The sequence below is a fragment of the Falco biarmicus genome, chromosome Z (assembly GCF_023638135.1).
Source record: "Falco biarmicus isolate bFalBia1 chromosome Z, bFalBia1.pri, whole genome shotgun sequence".
NCBI lineage: Eukaryota > Metazoa > Chordata > Aves > Falconiformes > Falconidae > Falco > Falco biarmicus.
Window position 1 is genome coordinate 30,476,087 of NC_079311.1, and position 24,082 is coordinate 30,500,168.

The 24,082-nt window shown below is 42.1% G+C and overlaps 1 protein-coding gene across 2 annotated transcripts in view; it reads left to right on the forward strand.

The window, feature by feature from the left end:
- CPLX1 (complexin 1) overlaps positions 1 to 23,695 on the forward strand; it is a 115,554-nt gene extending 91,859 nt beyond the window's left edge. Inside the window, exons 4-5 of one of the 2 annotated variants that reach the window (XR_008819594.1) lie at positions 18,804 to 21,156; positions 21,201 to 23,695. Coding sequence is in view for 1 of the 2 variants with exons in the window: in XM_056325479.1 (XP_056181454.1) it covers positions 18,804 to 19,001 (198 nt within the window). In the remaining variant the exon portion in view is untranslated. Of the gene's footprint in view, positions 1 to 18,803 lie in introns of both variants that reach the window. The other variant, XM_056325479.1, reaches the window with a different exon arrangement.
- The last annotated feature ends 387 nt before the right edge of the window (positions 23,696 to 24,082 follow it).

Here is a 24,082-nt window from a genome sequence, read left to right on the forward strand (position 1 = left end):
CAATCATAAAGACCAGCATGGTAAAATATAGGATATATTTAATGTTTATCTGATATGTATTTCGTGAAGTGCCAAGATCTCTTTTTTATCCTCTAATTATGCAGTCTCAAAACATAACAGAGAGCTGACACATTTCTGACCTTTTCATTTGCCAATTGTAAATTAACCAGTAGTCATGACATGCACACACTGTAGAAATATTCATAGCACATTTCAGTTTTGCCTGGAGAAAAGACACAGACGCCAAATGCTGGATTGTAAAGAACTGATTTCACTAAATATTGAAGAGTCACTTGATTTTTAAAAAGCCTCTGAAGTTGAAAACATACAGAATGGAAAGATCATGCTCAAAAGTGTTTCTTTAAGCATATGCTGTCCCAAGTCAGCACTACGTCTTTGAGCAAGAGAAGCCAGTTAGCAGGCATGTTCTCCAGGACTCAAACTTCTTTGCTGACTCTGAATAAAGGTAGACCCCTGACTTCCATGTGATTGTAGATTTAGCTGTATGCATAAGTCTTTAAATATATGTAATGAACAATTAGCAGAGTATCTAACTGTGCTACATTTGGTTGAATAATAGCTTTTTAAGTGGATAAATGCTCCTTCAGATTAAAGAATGGTCACATGCACTCACAACACTCACTCTTTCTTCCATGCTTTCTGGAATTTTATCTTAATGCGGTAGCTCAGTCTCTAGCTGTGATTGAAAGAGCACCTGAATTGTGATGCTGCAACACGGAAACTCAGAAGAATGTGTGACACTTGCATCCATGTCAACAAATTATCACAGAGATCCCCAGTAAGGGTGGTATTAGGCAAATCATCAGTGAAGTAGGAGAAAGATAGGGTTTTGCAAGCGTTATTAACTTGTCACAGTTTCAGGTGTCTTGCACTGCTCTATGTGCATCCAGCTCCAAGCATCATGTCAGAAGTCTTTCAAGAGCATGGGAGATGCAAAAATATAACAGGATTAAAAAAGAAGAGACATTATATCCATTTATGGAGAAGCACTAGATGGTAGCCCAAATGCAAGCCTGTGCAGATGACACCAAGTTGGGCAGGAGCGTTGATCTGCTGAAGGGTAGGAATGCTGTGCTGAGGAATCTGGACAGGCTGGATCCATAGGCTGAGGCCAGTTGTATGAGGCTCAACAAGGAGAAGTGCTGGGTCCTGCACTTGGCTCACAACAACCCTATGCAGTGCTACAGGCTGGGGCAGAGCGGCTGGAAAGCTGCCTGGCAGAAAATGACCTGAGGGAACTGGTTGACAGGTGGCTGAACATGAGCCAGCAGTGTGCCCAGGTGGCCAAGAAGGCAAATAGCATCCTGGCTTGTATCAGAAATGGTGTGGCCAGCAGGTCTAGAGAAGTGATTGTCCTCCTGTAATCTGCACTGTTGAGGCTGCACCTCGAATCCTGAGTTCAGTTTTGGGCCCCTCATTTCAAGAGGGATGCAGAGGTGCTGGAGCGTTTCCTGAGAAGGGCAATGAAGCTGGTGAAGGATCTAGAGCAGAAGTCTTCTGAAAAGCAGCTGAAGAAACCGGCTGCTAAACAGGCAACTGTTTAGTCAGGAGAAGAGAAGGCTCAGTGGGGACTTTAATGCTCTCTTCAAGTACCTGACAGAAGGCTGTAGGCAGGTGGGGGTCGGTCTCTCCTCCCAGATAACAGGTGACAGGACAAGAGGAAATGGCCTCAAGTTGCACCAGGGGAGTTTTCTATTGGATATCAGGAAAAATTTCTTCACTGAAAGGATGGTGAAGCACTGGAACAGGCTGCCCAGGGAGGTAGTGGAGTCACCGTTCCTGGCAGTGTTTGAAAAATGTGGTGCTTAGGGACATGGTTTATTGACAGATTTGGCAGTCCTGGGTTGAAGGTTGGACTTGATGATCTCAGAGTTCTTTTCCAACCTAAATGATTCTATGATTCTGATTGTATGTCCCTGAACTGCTGACGGTTGAAAGTCCTTGATGCCAGAGGCAAGCTTACTTAATATTACTCTAATTCTTGCAATCCTTCTTAAAGCAGAAATTTCTGTCCTGCCAACAGGCCCCTTGATCTAACACAGTATTGCAGTTCTGCTCTACTATTGCATTCCTGCTGCTCATTTTTCTGTAGGTTTTTTCTTTCTTTCCCTTATAATCCCAGGCTGTGATTTAACGTCTACTACATATAAAGAAGAGAGCAAGTCTGGGCTGTTGGTTCTGGTGATTATGTCTTGTCTCCCCTCCCCCTCTTCCTCCCACTCCTTCTCCTCCCTGCTTAGTCCTGGCTTATACTAAGCATGGCACATTCTTAGTCTGGGATGTGAACTGCTTGTATTTTAAATTGTCCTCATTGGAAAAAATGTGTTAGTTTGTTTATGAAAAACTCAAAGACAGAAGCATGTTTGCTTTTGGTGGGCACAGAAATTACTGTACCACAAATCCATATGTTCTACTTCAGAATTCATCCTGATTCATCCCAACTCTAGGTGATGTGTCTGGGCTTTGTGTCATACTGGAGGGCATAAAGGAAAGTGCCTGATTAGGGTCCATTGTTCAAACCACAGCACAACTATTCTGCTCAAATCTCAACAGAAGGCTGTTTTTGGCGACGTACAATGTTCAGTTTCACAGACTGTCCCAACACACAACTACTGACATAATTTCTTCAGACAGTCATAAAGTGATACTTGATGAAAGCTCATTCTTGTAGAAAAATCTTAATTCTCCCCAGAAAACAAAAATGCTCTCCAGAACTTGACTGTTGATGAGATTTGAGTACCCTGCAACCATTCAAAGTTCAAGACCCACTAACTCCCTTCAAGGAGTCAGTCTGGGAGGGCCTCAGATTGCATGAGAGTAGTGGTGCCAGACCAGTACCCAAAGAAAGGAGATGAGCCTACTGCACTGTGGCCCAGGGTGTGCAGAGAAAAACAGCCAAAGCTTGTTCCCTGAACTTTTACTTGCAGGAACTCTCCAGTTACACAGCATGACTGGAAAAGGTCCACAGGTCACTGAGGGAAACAGGGATAAATAGTAAGTGGGTCATCAGGCCTGACATTTCAAGAGTTCATCTACTCCTGCTGCACATTCCCCAGCTGAAATAATAATTTTGTTTGTGATGTCTCAACTGAGGGGCAGGTAGTGAGTATTATCATCCTGACTGGGAAGCTGTTAACTCTGTGGAAGGTCTTTGATATTAGTCAGGGGAGACATATCTATCTTTTCCAAAAAAGGCCAAGAGCATGACTTAGTGAAGCTCATCTTAAGTTCCTCACAGGGATAGGCTCCACATTTGCAGAGAGCTAAGATCTGGCAAGCAACAGAAGTCTTGTAAGGAAATAAGAATTACAGAAAGACTATCCTGAAACTACATTAAATTGAATCCATGCCAGTAAACCGAGAGATATATTCAATCAAATAAAGGTAGTTTGACCTTCATTTTAAGACTTTTTCTTCATGCTAGCTGTTAGCTGTGAAATGATAGCGTGTGACTAATATACATTGGAACTTGTTGGGACATGCTATGGTGAATCTCACAGCTATTACCAGCTTTCATTAGCAACACCGAAATGTATTCCTAGGCTGTTTCCATTTCTGCAGAAGGAATTGATTATGCCTAAGGGAAGGGAGGTTGAGAGAGAGAGAAAAGGGAAGAGGAACCTTGCTGCTGAAGAGTAACCTCCTCTCGGGTAGTTGTAGAGAGCAATAAGGTCCCCACTGAGCCTCCTTTTCTCCATGAACAAACAACCCCACTTCTCTCAGCTACTCCTCAGAAGACTTGTGCTCCACATCCTTCGCCAGCTTTGTTACTCTTCTCAGGACATGCTCCCCTCTATGTCCCCCTTGAAGTGAGGGGCCCAAAACTGAACACGGGATTTGAGGTGTGGCCTCACCAGTTCCCAATACAGAAGGACGATTATGTCCCTTGTCCTGCTGGCCACACTTTTTTGGATAGAAGTCAGGGTGCTGTTGGCCTTCTTGGCCACCTGGGCACACCGATGTCTCCTTTTCTGCCAGGCAGCTTTCCAGCCTATTGTGGTTTAACCCTAGATGGTAATTCAGTACCACACAGCTGCTCAGCACTCCCCCCACCACCCAGGGGGATGGGGAGAAGTGTTGAAAAGGAATGTAAAACTCAGTTGAGATAAGAACAATTTCATAATTAAAATAGAATAAAAATTAAAAAAAACCCAACATAATAACAATGATGACAATAACAGTTATAATGAAAAGGGAGAGGGAAAGAATAAAATCCAAAGGGAAAGGAAGAATGAAACATGTGACACACACTGCAGCTGCTCACCACCTGCTGAACTATCCACAGCCCGTCCCTCAGCAATCATCTGCCTGCTCCAGCCAGCCCCCCAGGTATATATATCAAGCATGATGCCTCATGGTATGGAATACCTCTTTGGCTAATTTACGCCAGCTGTCCTGGCTGTGTCCCCTCCCAGTTCCTTGTGCCCCTCCATCCTTTTCACTAACAAGGCCCAAGGAACTGAAAAGTCTCACGTCAAAGCAAAAACACAGCACCGAACTAGCTCCTAAGGAGATAATTAACTCCGTCCCAGCTGAAACCAGGACACAGCCACGCTGCCCCAGCCTGTAGCATTGCATAGGGTTGTTGTGACCCAAGTGCAGGGCCCAGCACTTCTCCTTGTTGAACCTCATGCAACTGGCCTCAGCCCATCGATCCAGCCTGTCCAGATCCCTCAGCACAGCATTCCTACCCTCCAGTAGGGCAACAGTCCTGCTCAGCTTGGTGTCATCATGGCTCTGTTAGGCATGCACATATATTACGAAGGGAAGATTATGGAAAGGTGCTAAATAGTGGTCGGGGGCATGGAACAGCATGATCAGCTGAGTATGGTTTTGATGTGTATAGTCATATATATGTGCAGGCTCAATTACCAATGTGTTTCCTTCTGGCACTCCCCGCCACTTCACATCATCCAAGGCTCAATTTCAGTGTGATTGTAAGGGCTGTCTTTCATGCCACATACCCCTGCCCCTCATCAAGAGTACTAAAAATCTCATTAATGATGCCAAATCGCTCAGACAATATGAAATAGTCAGCCTTCATTTGCCCAGCTTGTGATGATAACATGAGCATGGCTGGATAACACTTATCATGTAAGTGAGTACTCAGAGTTGCTGCTCTTTGAAATGGACATAACAGAAAGCCAACATGGCGCTGCAAAAGACACCATTCATTCCTGTGAAAGATAAAAAGCACCCAATCACATCCAGAGAGAAAGAAAATGGGCTTGTCACTCTTGTCCTGACTCATTGTCTGGAGCATGAATGACTCCACCCAACAAGATGTGAACATTTCAGCTGTTCTGTTCCCTCACATCTGAATTGCTATGAGGTCCTGCATATATGGAGAGAGCAAGAAAAACTGCAGGTCACAACCAAGAGCTCAAGTATCTTTGGAAACTATTATAGTAACTGCTTTCCCTTATCCTTTCCTTACTTCAGTAAATAGAAGCAGGTAGGGGCAAGATGAAACTCTTTTATCTTGCTGCCATAAAGCAAAGGCATGAGTATGAAAAATGTACAGTAGAGTTAGCAAGGTCTTCCATACCAGGTTTGTCTCTCCTCTTAGCTGTACAGCTCTTAGCTTGCTGTGAGTTGTGAGTTTCATGGAATCTGCCCCTGCTCACGTATCACCAACAAGGCTAAACATCTATTCTCTGACCACAGCCAGTCAACAGAAAGAATGCGAAAAGGTCAACAGCTGATTTCACCTGAAAGAAATGTGAAACATGCACTTCATGTCCAATGCAGATTTTGAGATATTAGCCCAGGGCTGGCTGCAGGCTGTTGCAATGGTGGGAGCTTTATTGTGTGTAGTGGCTGTTCACAGGTACAGCAGTTCTACAGCCTTGTAATAGCAATCCAGCCTTGCAGCAGTATAGAGCCAGAGTGGGTCCCTCTAGCACTGTAACATCGTTAATGCTCTTCAGTTGGATTGTTAAGATGCACCAGATATTCTCCGCAATCAACTTTCATTCACTATAAACATGACTTGCACAACCTCTTGGGAAGAAGAGTACCTTGAATTGCAAAAGGGAGGGGCTGCTTTGCCAGATCAAAAAGGGCTAGAGAAAGGTAAGTGACTTACCCCTCATTTTTTCATATCCCTGTGCAGGGCTACAGCATGTGAATAAACACTCATGCTTCTTTACTTGCTTTTTTTGGGTGTCAAAAGTGTTCTCATTTTCAAAGTGTTTTGATGTTAGAGTTTTCCTCTCTGTTGCTGGCTAATGGGATTGAGAAGTACCTTTTGCACTGCAGAGGGAAGTGTATGTCAAAGGTTTGAGACTAATTGATTATCTGCCTTTGATTTTACTGAGTTTTGGCTCTGAGCTTGCGGCAGTGCCTTGGTCTCCACAGATGTACTGTCAGGGTGGGTGTGCTAATGAGATCCTAGCCACAATGGTGTATGGCAGCATTTATTCCACACAGAAGAATCACCAAGGAGTTGATGACAAAGATTAAATAGTCTCACAGCAAGGACTAAAGATAATCACCTAACTAATCTGTCCTGAGCTATTACTATTGCAGAATTACATTGTCCTGGGCTGTCAGCAAAGTCAGCACTGAAAACACTGGTGCAGGTTACTGAAGGGAAAAAAAGAAAAAAACTTAGAGAAAACTTTGAGGAAGGTTAATGTCCTGTCAAACTCATCCTACCAACCCACGTGAGTTACTGAGGACTCAATAACCTTATGAGAATGGTGTGGAAGCCACTTATTGTATTTCAGTGAGGCATCATTATAAGCAATGACTGTATTTCAGTGCGGAGTCTTTCATTGCAGCTCATTTGGAAGGGTAAATCTTACTTAAGTTCTCTGTCCATCAAGAAGAAATTAATTCTCTCCCATAGAGGTCACACAGAAAGCTGGCAAAAAAGTTGCAGATGCATACCCAGATGTGAATCTAGGGGACTATTTTCCTTCCATGTTAGGCCCCAGGACTCTCAGCAGTGGTGATATGAAGGCTTCTTGTATATCTGGGTCTGTTAGTTAGCTCTCTTCTAATATTTTGGATTTCTTTCCTTATGTAACAATTAAGCTATGTTTATAATCTGTTGTTATTGTTTAGATAGAATTTAATCTTTTTCATTTCCCTCAAATCTACTATCTAATAGAAGAGTATAATTGAATGGAACTGCCCCTCACAGTGCTGAACTACAGCAAGGAGTATAAATTTAGTTGGAGCATGTTTTCAATCGTGTAGAACAATATCACTTCCAGAATGCTTTCTAAATTCCTTTTTTGATCAGCCACGATGAGCTCTGTTACCTGCTGCTTTGCTGGTAACACATGCCTACATATTCAAGAGCACTTTTTAGTGTGCTACACTACTACAAAATGCCAAGGACAACCTAAAGTTCATAACAGCAAGAGCTGACATGCTCACAGAGAAATAGATGCACCATGCTAGAAACAAAACTGGCATTCAGCAACTGTTTTTTTCAAAAATCTGCTTTCAGTGGCTCCCAGAGATTTGCAATGAGATCAAATGCACAGAGATCACATAGTTTGTCTACTGAGAGCTGGACTTGAAATGAATCAGCCATTTAGGGTTCAGTCTGAATTTCAGCTGGCTTCAACCTACAGACTGTTAAAGTGCTTGTGATCAATAAGGCAATGAAACGATGAACCCTAGCAAGCACAAACCTAGCAATGCAGGATGATAATGATTTCTAAGCTTCATGAGCAGTCAGTGAGTTTCCTGTTCCCCTGGAGAGGGGGATTTCTGTTGGCAGTTATCTGCATCTTCACCATACTTTGCCCTGTAAGATAAAGCTGACTCCTCATCCTGCGGTGAACCACTCCTCATCCACTGGAGCATTTGTATTAGATTCTTGCTGAAACACAAGCCCAGACCTACACTGACTTGACCAGAGTTTTCAAAATAACACTAAATAAAGCAAAAATATTAATTAAAAAATAATTTTAAAAAAGCTTTTCACATATGGTAAAGAGAGGCTAAGGAAAATAAACAGTTATATCAAATCTAAATTACTGCAGCATCCTGGGAAATTAATTTTACCAGTGTTGTACTAAAAGGAAAGCTTTCATTTGGCAAAGGAACAAATTATAGGAGGCAGGAAGGAGGAGGAGCAGCTTATACTCCATGTTCTGATCTTCCAAAATGCACACATAAACACAGATATATCCTATGGATTTATTTATGCTGTCAGATACATAGCTGTAACCTAAATTCTTCTAAACTTATACAAGCAACTGCATTTGCACATTCCAGGGTCCCTCCCATTGGTTTCTGGGAAGTTTGTGGGGTTTTTTGTGAAAAACCTAAATGCAGACATTGGAAACCCAAGATATCATATCATACCTTGGCTAGGAGTGCACCTGCTCTGCGTCACTGGAAAATGCCTCTGTTCTTATGGGAACCTTCTGCAGCTTGACCTCATCTTAGTGATCATAGAGCAAATCTAAATTTTCGCTGTAACCTATACAATTAAGCTGTAATTGTTAGTGGGGAATATGCAACTTTTTTTCTTATTATCCTGTCTCAACTGCTTTGAAGGATAGAATTGACCCAGACTTTCCTAATTGAAGCTGTGAGTTGGGTTCTAGGGGAGAGATTTTCCCAGTGCCCTAACAGGCTTCGGAGTACAATATGTACAGCACTTATCTTGGTTCCTGTGGTCATGAGTTACAGTAGTGATTTCAGTCAACACTCCAGGTACCTAAAATCAATATTTTGGAGACTCTGATCCTAAGGTCTTTCTTATGAGTCAGGTATTATTATTATTATCTGCTCACTTTAGAGATTTCTCCTCTATTTACAAGACAAAGTCTTTGCTATTCAGCAGTATTTTAATTACATCCACTCCTGAAACTTCCTAAACCACATTCCCTCTCACTGAGGCTGACCATTATGCATTAGGGTGTTGTTTTAATATGGATGCCTTGTACACAAGAGGAAGCAAATTAATATATTTGCAAACACAGATAAAACATGTTTTCTTCTCAGTATTCTGAAAAATTCATGATATGTGATACCTATGCCTGTTCTTTCTCATAGTCTTGCTTACCAAAGAGGAGTAAATTTGTTCACAAATTGTAGTTCACACCACCTGAATGTAGTAATGGGAAAGAAGCATTTTTGACTGGGACAGCTTAGCATAGTCCAAGCAGTTGAGCAGTGAGCAAAATGGAACTGGCTGGAACTCATGGAAAAAAGGAGAGTGGAGAGTTTACCCCTTTGGAAGAAGGGGCAGGCAACTAGGGAGGACCATAAGGACGTTGCAAGGTTATGCAGGGCAAGAGAGGCAAAAGCCTGACTAGAACTCAGGCTGGCCACTGACATAAAAGAATTTTTTTAGAAATATATGAGAAACAAAAGGATAATCTCCATCCTTTATTGGATGCAGTGCAGAACATTGCAACAAAAGGTGAGGAAGAGACAGGTACTTAATGCCTTCTTTGCCTTACTTTTTAACAGCCAGACCAGCTTCCCTCTGGGTACTCAGCCCCCTGAGCACCCAGCAGACAAGGACAAGGAGCAGAATGAAGTCCCCACAGTCCAGAAGGAAATGGTTAGTGACCTGCTGCTCCACTTAGACATGCACAAGTGTATGGGGCTGGATGGGATCCTCCTGAGAGTACTGAGGGAGCTGGTGGAGGAGCTCACTAAGCCACTTTCCATCATTTATCAACAGTCCTGACTAACCAAGGAGTTGCCAGAAGGCTGGAGGTTACCCAGTGTGATACCCACCTACAAGAAGGGCAGGAAGGAGGATCCAGAGAACTACAGGCCTGTCAGTCTGACCTTCCCCAGGGCTCAGTACTGGGGCCAGTCTTGTTTAATATCTTTATCAATGACCTGGATAAGGGGTTTGTGTGCACTGTCAGTCAGTTTGCAGATGACACCAAGTTGAGCAGGACTGTTGCCCTACTGGAGGGCAGGAAGGCTCTGCAGAGGGATCTGGACAGGCTGGATCCATAGGCTGAGGCCAGTTGCATGAGGTTCAACAAGGAGAAGAGCTGGGCCCTGCACTTGGGTCACAACAACCCTATGCAATGCTACAGGCTGGGGCAGAGTGGCTGGAAAGCTGCCTGGTGGAAAAGGACCTGAGGGAGTGTGGTTGACAGGTGGCTGAACATGAGCCAGCAGTGTGCCCAGGTGGCCAAGAAGGCCAACAGCATCCTGGCTTGTGTCTGAAATGGTGCTCAGCAGGACAAGGGAAGTGATTGTCCCCCTGTATTGGGCACTGGTGAGACCATACCTCAAATCCTGAGTTCAGTTTTGGGCTACTTACTTCAAGGGGGACATATTGGTGCTGGAGTGTGGCCAGAGAAGGGTAACAAAGCTGATGAAGGGTGTAGAGCACAAGTCTTCTGAGTGGCAGCTGAGGGAACTGGGGTTGTTCAGTCAGAAGAGGAGACTCAGTGGGGACCTTAATGCTCTCTACAACTACCTGAAAGAGGCTGTAGGCAGGTGAGGGTCGGTCTCTTCTCCCAGATAACAAGCAACAGAACAGGAGGAAATGGCCTCAAGTTACGTCAGAGGAGGTTAGATTGGGTATTAGGAAACAATTTCTTCACTGAAAGGTGATGAAGCATTGGAACAGGCTGCCCAGGGAGGTGGTGGAATCACCATCCCTGGTGGTGTTTAAAAGATGCGTAGATGTGGTGCTTAGGGACATGGTGTAGTGATGGACGTGGCAGTCCTGGGTTGAAGGTTGGACTTGATGATCTCAAAGTTCTTTTCCAATCTAAATGATTCTATGATTACATTGAAATGGCCACTTTGCTTCAGCAACCATAGTAGATCAAGGCAAATCAAGTTTCCCATCTCTCTCTTTTAACCAGAAATGTCTGGTCCTACCTTCATTGAGACCAATGAAAAGATTCCCTTTAATCTGATCTTAGAGCAAATTCACAGTATCTTCTGTAACCAGGAACCAGATGCAGCTCTGTTTTCACTTACAGTTACATAAACAGTAAACATTAGACAGATGTGTGATTACTTCCAATCAAGGTAAAGTAGCAAGGCTTGTGGAGTACAGAACAGATCTGCTCAGGAGAGCAGGACTTTATGTTCTACGGTCTCTGTTGTGGGACCGCAGAAAAGCAACTTTTATGTCTATTGATCTGGGCAGCACTGCTCTTGGATGCTGGGGACAATGCGTATTCCCACAGGAACATGTTGCAAACCCACAGCTGATCAGCATGGAAAGCAAGTGTGTGGTTCTCAGGCAGCCACGTTGCCGTAGGGGAGAATGTAGTGACTGTCAGATTCCCCCGGTGTCACCAGACAATGCTGATGAGACGCTGATGAAGATCAGATGAGACCTTTGAAATCCACATCTGCATCTGGTCTGTTTGTGTTGCAAGTGGAAAGGCACATGTAGCCACAGGGAACTTGTGGGGAGATGGAGCCTTAGGTGAGGTAAAGGACTCAAAGGACAGCAGCCATGTCTACAAACAGCATCTGCAGGAAACCTGGCTGAAAAACTGACAGTCCCCAGTCAGATGGCTTGGGAAGGTCTGTTCCAGTAGAGATGAGGCACAAAGCAGAAGCTGCTCATATATCCATATGTCTGCCTTTGCACCTAATTGCCCGCTTCCTGAAGTTTTGTTGTCCTCTTTTTCTCTCTGTCTGCCACCTGTCTCTTGAGTTGCATTCCTTCTCGGCTCACATGCAACTGAACAATGTAATTTAGGACTGCAGTTTCCTCATTGCCTTGTTCTTCTCCATTATTAATCAGCCTTCTTCCACTAACACAGACCCCACACGCCGCGCCCCAGACAGGGACTGGAGACACCCAGCACTCTCTCTCTGACCTTTTATTCTCTACCACAGCTGGAAAGTTGCACACTTCCCCATGTGGCATGTTGTGATTCTTTATTACTCTTCATAAAGCACAGAGACTATCCAGGATCAGCATGGCTGAGCTACCTGAGGCAGTCTGGGTAGTTCTAACTTTGTATCGCAGAACTTAAATGGATAAATTGAGGGACAAAAATAGTGTCCTCCTTTCAAATATCTTAAAAGCCCTCCACAGAAGTTTTCTTGGGACTAATCCGCTCCCCCTCTCCATAAGAACTCCTTGGACATCAAGCCAGGGATAAATGAACTGACCAGAAGGACAAGGAGACCCACAAAAACAAACAAACAAAAAAAGAGACATGAATGAAATCAAGAGATCCCTAATATTGGGGTGGAAGAAGACCCAGTGCACATTACTGGGACAAGTCCACATCCAAGCAGGTCTGTGTGCTCAGAACAGAGTCCTTGGGACTTTGGGTTTCAGCACTGTCATCTCCTGCAGCAAAACCCTTCTCTCACTCTGCAACATCCCCAACTCAGGGGTTTGAAGGGAATAGATGTAGGGGAAGAAAAATATGCTGTTTCCATTGCCACATAAACACACAGCAGCACTCTCACCACAGAAAGATCTGTGAGCAATGCTGTGGCATCAGTAAAAAGACAAAACCACAGTCCATCTCAATGGCAGATACTTTCCTAAGCCTCTAGCTGAACACTGCCTTATTGTCACCTAAAATTGAAGCCAAAAATGTGCTTGGCAGCCTGCTTAGTCACAGAGAGACCAATGAAATTGTGTAAAAGACTTCAGGCTTGTATATATTAAATACATATGGAGTCTTTTTCTGTACCACAGACTCTCACAGTTGTAGAGCTAAAGGTCAGAGCTAAACCCTGCTTGTTGCTCTCAATTTGTTTCAGTCCTACATATAGTTCTGGCAGAAGGTTCCATGAGGTAATGATGGAAAGATCTTAATTAGGCTGGTATTCTCTTTGGTAATGGAAGAGAAAAAAACCCCAACAAACCACCAACCGCAACTCAGCACATATAATAAATGAAGCCCAGAAGGACAAATGAAAGATAAATCTTTTTTGCAGTAGCTGTGTCTTTTCAGTTTTCCAGATTATTTGCTTTTAAAAAAGTCATTTCAGAAAGAATCAGGTTGGACATGAGGGGAAGTATATTATTGTAAAGGGTAATCAAGTTCCAGAGCAGGTAAGAGTCCTTCATCAGCTGAGGTCTCTAAGAAAAAGACTGGTTCGGGTCAAGTTAACCCTTGAGGTGGAAGGGTGGGCCAGTTGCTCTCTCAGTGTCTTCTCTAAGCATATGCTTTCAAGTCTGGCTGATAATTTTATTCTTTCTTTATTGTGTTGTGGATTGGAATGTGAATTAAATTTAATAGTCAGGGATGTTTAAGAAAAGAAAAGGTCTCCCCTTAATTAGTATATGAAGCAGGATAAGGAACAAGCACTGAAGTCTCTAGGTACCTTTTGAAAGCTCAGATGGTAAATAAAATAGTAATTCCAGAGATGGCTATATCTGCCACACCTGTTCAGTACTACCAGCAGCTACAAAAAACCACAGGGGAGAAAAGTTCTCTGAAGAGAAATGTAACCAACATCATTCATATACCAACCTTTACCCAGAAACTAAAGCTCAGTGTTAGCTAACATGCAGTATTATTTCTTGGGATGCAGACTGAAAACCAATTTTAAGCTCTCAGAGCATCTTGGGAGGGAAAAGCGTTTCCAAAGTGAAAGAAAAGCAATGTTTTCAGCTGTCCGCAATGAAAACAACCAGTCATGAGCAATGCCTAGCACCATGGGTGGTGCACAGCTGTGTGGCAGGGTTCCTGTATACATACCTCTAGATTTCCATCACCCAGATGCAGCCATAGAGGAAGAGACTTAGTTGACAGCTGTTAACAGCCACAGAAAGTGCTGGCCAGACAGGTCTACCTAGGGCGTGCTGTTGCATTATAAAATTCCTGCTATCCAAACCTGCATGAGTTTAAAATAACAAGGCACTACAACTTTTACTTGCACCCACTGCCTGCTGTAGGCTTCACATGCACACCCTAAGTCAGATGAACTTTGCATTAGTCAGACTTGTGAACACACCAAGCTGGCCAAGGGAACAGGTTTCCTTTCTCTGCTTCAAGGACCTTTGTTTATCTTCTTTACTTGCCCTGCAGCTGCAAGCCTGAGCTGCCAGGCAGCTGTGCAGTACTAAAAGCACCAGTCCTCATTCCATGTTTATCCAGGTATTAGGAAGGAAGAAAAGTGTGCAGTGAAAATACCCAGTCATGAAAGAAGCTTTGACTATGCAAGGTATATACATAGCTGTATTTAATACTTTATGGAGACTGTAAAATGTTGTAGTTCAATCATGACAATAGCAGATACAATTCTGTAAATAACAGTAATTATCTTAGCAAGTAACTATAATAAATTTAGCAGCATAAAATCATGGTAAATATTAGTAGCATAATGTTATGGTTATTGTGTTATGGTAAACCCAGCCTGCTAAGGTCAGGAAGACCACTCTGTTGGTCTTTTGAATCCCCAAACAGAGTATGGGAGTACCAGGGGCATCCTGCCTGGCACGTTAATGGAAAAGACGTTCACCTTGGAGGCAGTTCATTTTCACTCCAAGATCCTCTGCACTGATAATCTCCTGCTGGTCCCAGCCTGAAATCTTTGAATTGTCTTTGTAACCTCCACAAAACTCCTTCTGTATTTCCTTAGCTAGTCCAGATAAATCAGTTGTTGTTCCTAAGGAGTCAGTACTAAATCTGATCTAAAGGTAACCACTCACACCTTGATTGCAGCTGTCTTCCTGGACAATTTGTTCCACAACTGACCCATAGATCAGCAGTTATGTCTGCAAGTGCCTTAACTGAGGTGTTACTGCTTTAATCATTCTGTGGCCTAGATATTTACTAGATAGATAGGTTCAATTTTAGCAAACAATGGTTAGCTCATCATAAGAAATGTTAACCATATTTTTGGTGAGTTGACATTTTAGCTGCAGGTCCAGCTTCACTCAATAGTCCTTGACACTCTTACTGCCATTAGAGTTAGATTGAATTACCAGCATGTTTCTAGATCATGTACTTACTTTGGCTGCCGGTTGAAAGCAGAAGGAATAGGGAAGGGAAGAGATGGGGAGGAAGTCGATGGCATTGCGAGTCTAGTCTTTTCCTGACATGCAGTTGGTGAGCGTGGGGTATACCAAAGGCCATGGCATTTTTTTCCCTACTCTTTCCATCTAATGAATCAGGACTCCAGCCTGCTGGTATTTCACCAACATGTGGTCCAGTGAAAACAATCCTTATGTGACTGCATAGTAATGACTTTAGGACCAGCAAGGTGGCTCACGTACTTAAAATGTTTCAGTAACTTGTTGGGTTAGGTCCATGATTCTGCATTATTAACTATATGGTGGCATGAGCAAAGGCCAAGCAGATAATGATACAAATACAGCCTCTGATATTAAACTTTGGGGTGGACCTTAAAAAAAAATGAAAGTGTTCTCATGCTTCATATTTTTTGGAGGTAATGCAACATTTCCCATCCTCAGGAAAGCCAGAGTACCAAACCCATCATTTTTAGTTGTATTTTTTAAAAGTATTTGTTGACTTCATCTAAAAGGTTTCATGTGAAGACACTAAGATTTTTAAGATTTTGCTCATATTAAGACTTTTTGTTATATAATTTGATTTCCTCTGAAACAATTTCAAACATGAAAAATGCTATTTTATTCACCTATGAATCATCATAGCATTATATTTTCATTAATATAAAGCATTACAAAATAGCACAAAGTTTAAATGATAACACTGATTCCTCAAAACTGATCCTTTCTTGTAAAAATTGTTTTTGATGCAATGTCATATTTCTCCAAGAGAAGAATAATTCTGTCCAAAATAAATTTATGTTTGGGTTTTGCATATGTACTAGGGGGAAATGACTCATTTCCACATGTTGTAGCATCACTACAGGTAGGAACCACGAAAAATTAGTATCTCTACTTGGCATTTGTAAGCTGGAACAATAGAGTCTGGTTTTCCTTAATACCCTTTTATAGTGAAAAATCTCTTCCCAGGCCATGTATTGCTCTGTTCTGCAGCTGTCCTGTAAGACTGGCCATGCCTAAGGTCTATCTACAGCTGTGCAGAGGGCACTCAGCAGAGGCTTCCTAAGGAGATGTGTTAGCACATACTGACAAGTACAGTGCTAATTCCTCCATATAACCTTTGAGCTTCCCTCTGTCCTAGCACACAGGAGCACTTGAGTGATTGTTTTCCACAGTTTCCAGTGGCCTGGATGTTTGTTCAACAAGTTCATGAGCTAGAGAATCAACCCCCCAGGAACTGACACTTATTTTTGAGATGGAGAATTTGAGAGCATGAAGGGGACCTGTGTGCTACTATGATTTGTGTTGTCTCCACTACTGCTGTTCTCATCTAGCTGGAAAAGGAAGGTAAAGGCTGTAGATAAATTACACTAAGAATCACCTAGAGGAATCTACCTGTGACTTGAGAGGGAGAGACAGTATCACCCAGCCATACAGATTGTCCATAGCCTAGCAGTATATGTGATTCCCCGTGCAGTGGTTGCTGACCCTATGCTGGATCTTCTTTGTGGTTGATGTTCAGCCCTGTAACTACAAGTTGATTAAATATTTCCTTTGCCTCAGAGGTGAATGAAGACATCATTTGTTTGGAACATCTCTCCCATGAAATCTGGTGTGACTGGCATCCATTAGGTATAAAAATCTTAAGACAAATGTTCTTAATGAGCATTTTGGCTTGAAAGAATTGACTTACAGAACCAGGGATTTTTGAAGTTATTGGTTTCAACCTTGCAGGCTGTCATCCTAAATCTTAATGGTGATGGAGAAAGGAAGAAAAAATGTTGCCTTTGCTCAGAAATGTTTAGGATTTTCTTGTCAAACCCAAAAGCCCTTTGAAATCAGAAAGTCATGACAGCAACAATGCATTTTTTGCTTTAGTGGTAAACAGTTTGGTCTATTCTTAATGGAGAAAACAAAGAGAAAATAATGAAAAGAGCATCTACTTCATGTCTATTCGGCAGTACCATACTATCGATACTAGAAAATACTAATTATTTTGTACCAACATAATTCTTTGATACTTTTGAAATCATACATAATTTTCAAAGTTTTTTTCAAGCTTCTTTATGCAAGATATTTTTCTGGCCTTTGCATGAGTTTAAGTTAGTTACTTTATGGTTTTGATATTCTGAGAGCCATCTTAATTCCGTTTGGTGCTTTAATTAAAATTTAGGCATAAGTAAAGGAGTAGCTTTTACAGAGCAATAGTTTTGAAGTTGATGGCTGCTACAGCAAACCTGAATGCCTTTCCTCTTCCTCACAAAGGTCAAATACCTCTCTAATATAGCTGAAGTGAAACGATTTTAAGTAATTGTGCAGGTGCTTGTGAGGTCACTGGTGGCTGACGAGCTGATAAGCAGGAGCTGGCAGGTGCGAACAGACATAAAGGTGCCTGGCTAGAAATGATCGAGAGGAATGTTCCCGCCAGTCTGGGAAACGTAAGCTTGGGGACCAGAAGCATCCTTCCAATGTACAGCTGGACACTGAGAAATGGAACATCTCCTGAGACTGCACTGATGATCACAAAATCAAGAAAGTTTAACCTCCATTTGTCATCAAAGAAAATGGAAACAGTCTGGGAAATTTGAATTGGTCTGAATAAACAAAGAAGACCTCTGAGCAACCTGATCTAGTTGAAAATGCCCCTGCTCATTGCAGGGCATTTGGACTAGATGATCTTTAAATGTCCCTTTCAACCCAAGTAATTTCATAATTCTGTAATATAGAGGGTAGTTTGCAGGTATCCTAGTTGCTGTAGATTTGCATGTGACAGTTTAAATTGATTTTTCTTATCATATATCACCATAATCTCCAAAGTTTCTGTGCAAATACTTATGGAAATTGCAGCAAAACCTGAGAATTACTGAAATGTTTGAAGGCTAAGGAATGATGAAGATCGGTGGTGCAGAAATTGTTTTCCTTGGACATGCCTTCAAACTAGCAGTTGGAAAGAAAGTCCCAATCATTGTGGGAGCTGAGATACTACAGCACTTCTGTCCCTAGTCTGATTCACTCATCCACATCTTTACTCCTCTATTAAATCTAGCATTATGAATATAAAATAATAAAATGAATTTTTGGCTACTCATGTAAAGTCTTAGTAGCATGCCTTTAATTCTTAACGGGCTAGGGAATTTCAATTATCTGAATTTCTACTCACAGGCTTAAGGGTGTTTCTCTTCAGACAGTATGAGTGAGCTTTACCCCCAGATGTACAGAGTTCAGTGTGCAAATACAGACAGTTTCTCATGAAGGTTTATTTTCACTAAGAGGTGTTCCTGTCCACCTATACCAAGAGAATGGGTATGAGGTTGTATAGGATATCTCCCACATGAGAATATCTAAACCAGTCCTTTTCATTGCAGTATGCTTGTCTGTCCTATCCTGTTTGCTTTCTTTTGTTCATAATTACTTTTTTTCTTGAAGTTTTGCCATATCCATTAACCTTTACTATAAAATGCTGCAGATGGAATTTCAAAATCATTTCACATGATGAATTTGAGCAGCAGACTTGTTAACAGAAAAAGAGAAGGATCAACACCAGTAGAATACCATGCCAAAACTTAAACTAACCCAGCTAGCATTGTCTTTGCTAGGCTCATGGCTGTATAGTCCCGAATTGTCTTCTGTGCTTGCTTCTGAATGATCTGAGCAACTGACCATCTTGTCTTGTGAAAGCTGTCCATCCACTGGGATGTACTTAGGAGTGAGTTGTTAGGATGGATAATTTGGGTGTCTGTGTAAAAGACCAAAAGCAGAATATTAACAGCGATGTTCATACTGCAGAATAGAAGGCACCATGTGTGGTGGCTGGCTTCATCAGTCATCCTGTTCAGTGGGTGACTGGCAATGTGTTCTCTCTCCCCTGCAGTATGGGATAAAGAAGAAGGAAGAAAAGGAAGCAGAGGCCCAGGCTGCACTGGAAGCTAATGCTGAAGGAAGTCTGACGCGCCCAAAGAAGGCAATCCCTCCTGGCTGTGGGGATGAGGAGGAAGAGGAAGAAGAGAGCATTCTAGACACAGTCATCAAATACCTACCAGGGCCTCTGCAGGACATGTTCAAGAAATAATACCTGCAGGCTGTTAGATGGGCATAAACAGTACTGCAAAGGATTTCTCTTTTGCCCAATGGGGATTTACAATCTTGCCATCCATCACGCAGCTCTCCCCACCTCTGCCCGTACTGCTCACTAGGAATCCCTTTGCTTCCCATTCCCTTCTGACTGCCTCTCCCTTCCCTCCACCCCAAGACTCATGCATTCCTTTTTTGTACATAGTCACATCCAGTAGATGCCTCTGAATGGATGTAAAGATTAAAAAGCTGCAGACTACACAACTTTTATTATAAGCCATAGTACTATGTATGTTAAATAAGGCAACTGTACATTAAGCATAGAAAAGGAACAACCTCACATGCATTTCCATCCAAAGCAGGAAGGAGTTCACTGAGTGTGAACAGTGGCCTCTTTAATTTTCTTTAATTCTCTTTTTATTATTATTGATAATAAAATCAGTCATCATAATTATAAATGTTCTTGTTGATTGGCTTACACTAGCCATTTGATGTTAGGCACATCTGCCCTTGGAAGGAATATCTCAGTTATCCCATGGAAGCAGAGCTTTTCTGTTTTAATTCCATGACTGGCATAAGTAAGAGATCATCTGTAAGGTAAATCATGCATGACTTAACTGACATCACTCAGACCTGTTCAAGAAGTGAGTCATCTGCCCTCAGATGGTGGTAGAAGTTAAATGCCTCAGAATCTAAGCAAGACTCATGTTACTTTGGGAATTAGCCATACACTTAGCTTGAAAGAGCAGATTTGGTCATACAGTTGCCATACAGAGAGCTGAAACCACAGGAGAGTGCATGTTGCTGTGGTAGAGGACCTCTTCAACCCCTTTGAAGCCAATGACCAACTACACAGGCTGCTCTGATTAACTAACTTTCCTCTTTCTGCCCAGTGCCATATTCAGCTGTCCCATTCCCAGCAGTGCTTACAGAATGGATATTTGGGTTCAGGTATATTGTTGCAACTGTGACACGCCCACCCCTTCCCGCAGTGTGTGGGAGAGTGCAGTGGTCTGAATGTTAGCCATGGCCCTGGAGATCCAGAAATCCTGAGTATGCCTGCTATGTATCATGCTAAATTGCTGCATTGCCTTGATGAGGACACTTATTTTTCTGCCCCACCCAGCTTCTCCAACTGTGAAAATGTGGGTTCCAATCTCTACCTACTATAAAGGCATAAAGTGAGGATGCTTCTCCATTGCTGTGCAGGAGCTAATTGATATTGTAACAGTGTGTTACATCCCTTGATGCTAGCAGGGTGGGAGGAAATCTCTCTCACTACTATCTTTGTTGCCTTTCCCAGACACAGATACAGAGGGCTTCTCAATACAGCACTGTAGGTATTGAGTAACTGCATAAGATAAGCCAAATTCCAAATTCTACTGGAGATCTTGGCTTGCTAGTACATACACAGACTCACATACATAGACTCATTTTGAACACAAAGCCTTGTGATCAGCTGTCTGGCTTGTCATATGAAGAGCTGATCCTGGAGTTTTTGCATTTGGCTAGGTCTCTGTAGTTGCTGTTGTGAGAGCATCATGCTATCTCAGTCTCACATAATCTTGTCAGAGAATCGGGGTTTGTGTGGCAGAACTAGCATAGCTTGTCATGGAAAAAAATTTTCCTAAGGACATGGAAGAAATTTGGAAGCAAATACATGCTTTCTACTGACCACAGAAAGGAAAGCAATCTCAGACACTTCATTATGTACCTAAATTAAGCATCTAACTTCGGTGGAACTTCTTTCATGCACTAGTTCAGTGGAACTGAGTTAGGCAAACATCTCAGAATGAGAAATTTTTAAAGATAACTATCATCTTTTCAGGTAAGCAGAAGAAACCTGCACTATGGTTAAGGCAGTGAGCTTGTGAACTCTGTGCCTTTTAGCAGCATCTCTCATAACAGGGAAAAATATTATGAAAGAGAAGAAATATGTTTATTTTGCCCTCCTCATCCAGTTCTTATTCAGGTATGATAGTCCTTGCTTCTTTACAAGTGATTTTAGCCAAGGTGGAGGCTGAGGAGGTTTGGCTGATCTACAAGTCAGAACCAGCTCATAAATGTGCAACTTATTTCCAGCTGGATCTACAAATAAGGCATGTTCATTCATGTACAATCTGCCTAAACTTCCCAGAGGAAAAAGAAGCCAGGTTTTGCTTTTTTGGGTAATCTTCCCAGAGGAAAAAGAAGGCAGGTTTTGCTCTTTTGGGTAATGTCAGTGGTTTTTTTCCCTAACTTTTATTTAAAGCAAGATAAGTGTACCCCCCCTATGACTTTAATGGCCCAGAGTACTCTTTATTTCTGAATCAGTGCTTGGGTATAGCATAGCAGTGTTGAGCAATTTACCTTTTTCTAGGGAGAGTGTCCTACTCACCCCATGCAAATTCAGGAACTAGTAATCTGAGTCTATTCAAGTAAACCTCAAAAAACTGAAAACTCTTCTTCTGTCACAAAGGCGGCAGCTGTATTTGATGATCCTGCCACAAAGGGAACTAAATCCAACACCCCTGAAAGCTAAAAGGCAGAGGCTGGCTCTTTGCTTCAGCCACTTATTGGTAGTGAAATCTAACCCAGATCACACCGACACACTGACATCAATACTTTTGAAATGTTCTGACTAATCTCTGTGCCCTGCATCTCATAATACATAAGCAGAACCAGCAGAAATTGTCCCTACTAAAAAAAAACCACATCCATTCATATTTTCCCCTGGCCTTGTGCTGGAGAACTCTGCAAACAAACAAAGAGGATGAACTCATTTTGCTTTACATTGGCCTTTTTCTACCACTTGCCTACTGACCTTTCCCTAACCTCCAGCATTGACTCACTTCCTCATCCATCCATATAGTGTTCCTGACACAGAATCAGAATTTTTCTGCCTGATGTCCTTGCAGAATTTTGCTGCCAATTGTTTATTTTCACACACCACCTCCCTGGCAGCCTGATATGCTGTGTGTGCACATATGTGGGGAAGACAAGGAAAAGGGAGAAAAGAGGGAGAACAGAGAAAAAGGATGAGTGATTGGTATTATTTTTGCTAACTGTGCTAACTGCCTTAGCAGCTGAGTGATTGAATTGGCAGATCTAAGTTGGATCTTGTGCTCAAATTTCATAAGCAAGTACTGCTACCCCTGGGCTCAAAGCATTAAAAATACTCCTTTTGTGAAATGAGCTTCATGAGCATCTTGATCCAAACCCTGAAGAGCGTCATAGGAATTCTGCGCTGAGTTTGTTAGGCTTCATGCCAGGCTCACAGAGCAGGAGGGAAAGGGAAGGTAATTTATTAGATGTTGTTTGCTGGGTCTTTTTCATTATGGGAGCTGCCCAGCCCAGCCATGTCTCCACTTCGTACCTCAGCACTCCATATCCACAGCAGCCCTTTCTCCATGGACAGCAGAGAGTTCAGCCAGGTGTAAGCTGGTATTCCCATTCTAATTTCCCTTTTCTTTCAATAAAGGAACATGACAGATCTACCACAGGTACTGCACAGGTTTTGCTTGGCTTTGCCTCACATAACTTTTGGCACCTTGCATGCATTCTGGACCTCTCCTCAAGTCATTCTACTGTCCCCAAAGTGCCTAAGCCATGCTGAACAGACTTGAGAGCAGGCACTCTCCCCTCCCTTCTACCCACCCATTTCTCTTTCCACTCTGAACTGGCAACATGGGACACAGACACCTCTGGCTCATGTATGGATGTGAGAAGCATTGTCTCAGACATTTTCCCCCTCAGCACTCAAGCAGATGTCAAAGCACTTAAACAAGACCAAAGAGAAGCATGGTTCATTGTTTAGATTCTGAATATCTCCTTGTCTTTCCACGCCATTGTTTTATTTGTATCACTGGTCTGTTCAATCTCAGGTATATGAGGTCTTTTGTTTTTTTAACTATTTTTTATTTATACAGAAAGGTTGGTGGCTAGACACTGCAGCCAGTTTCCTTCACAGCTCCAGGACCTTACTGGTTAGTAAAAAAAAAAGTCAAAGGGCCTCCGCATTTGGAGGGTAAATGATTTAGTTTGCCATTGACCTTGTGAACTCACATTTCTATTTAGAGAAAGCCATATGAAATCAGACTGCAATATTAATTATGAATGCTACTCTTGTGTTTAAAATAAATGAAACAAAATATAAAATCATGTGCTAAATCACTTTGGCATTCCTCTGTCTGTTTCTAGTACCATGCGTTGGCTTAGGTCCCTCCCAGACCCTCTCCTTCATCAAGAAAGACCATACCAATGCTGCTGAATACACCTTTTTGGCAAGCTTACTGTGCTAGAATAAGCATTGTTAGAATATAGCTGTTGTGACCTTCACATAACGTCTTATGTATCTGAAAGTTGTATCTGTTCGGAATATATGTTATCAAGGTAACTGTTTCTTCATGCATTCAGTTAGTAAAATGTTTTGGTACGGTCATTTAAAAATTGCTTGTTTTCTCTCTTTCTCTCTCACACACAGAGAAAAATTCAACTTAGCCATGCATTTTCTAGCAGAAATGCTCCCCAGCTTTCTTTCAGATGCATGCAGTACTCTCCAAGCAACTAGAAGATAATCTGAAGTACAGACTTTGTGAATGTGGATTTCGTTTGTTATTTGCCTGCTACTTTTTCCTGCATGATGTGGGTAAATGGTATTATGTTCTTTTAAAATGGAATCACAGCCAATAAAAAACCCAGTGATTTCATACACATTTTTGTATTGCTTTCCTGTGAAATTCCTACCAAGCTACACTTGGAAATCAAAGAATGTATGCTGATACATAAATAGAGTGGTAGTAGAATCAAGGAGAAACATGGCTGTTATTTGAATGAATATGTTCTTTTTTGTCAAAAACAGTGGTGAGGTTTGACATCTACAGCTGATTCTCAAATTTGAAATAAGTTTTGCTATTACAAATTAGTTTTCCTTAGGAAGAGCAGAGCAACATTTCATTGAATGAAACACAGGAATCTAGCTATGGTTTAGTGAGAATATGTTTGGATCTTAAACCAAAAATGGTAAAAAGCTGATTTGCAATGACATCAAATATGTCTCTGGATCCAGAATTTGTGATATATACAAAACTGAGTGGCAAG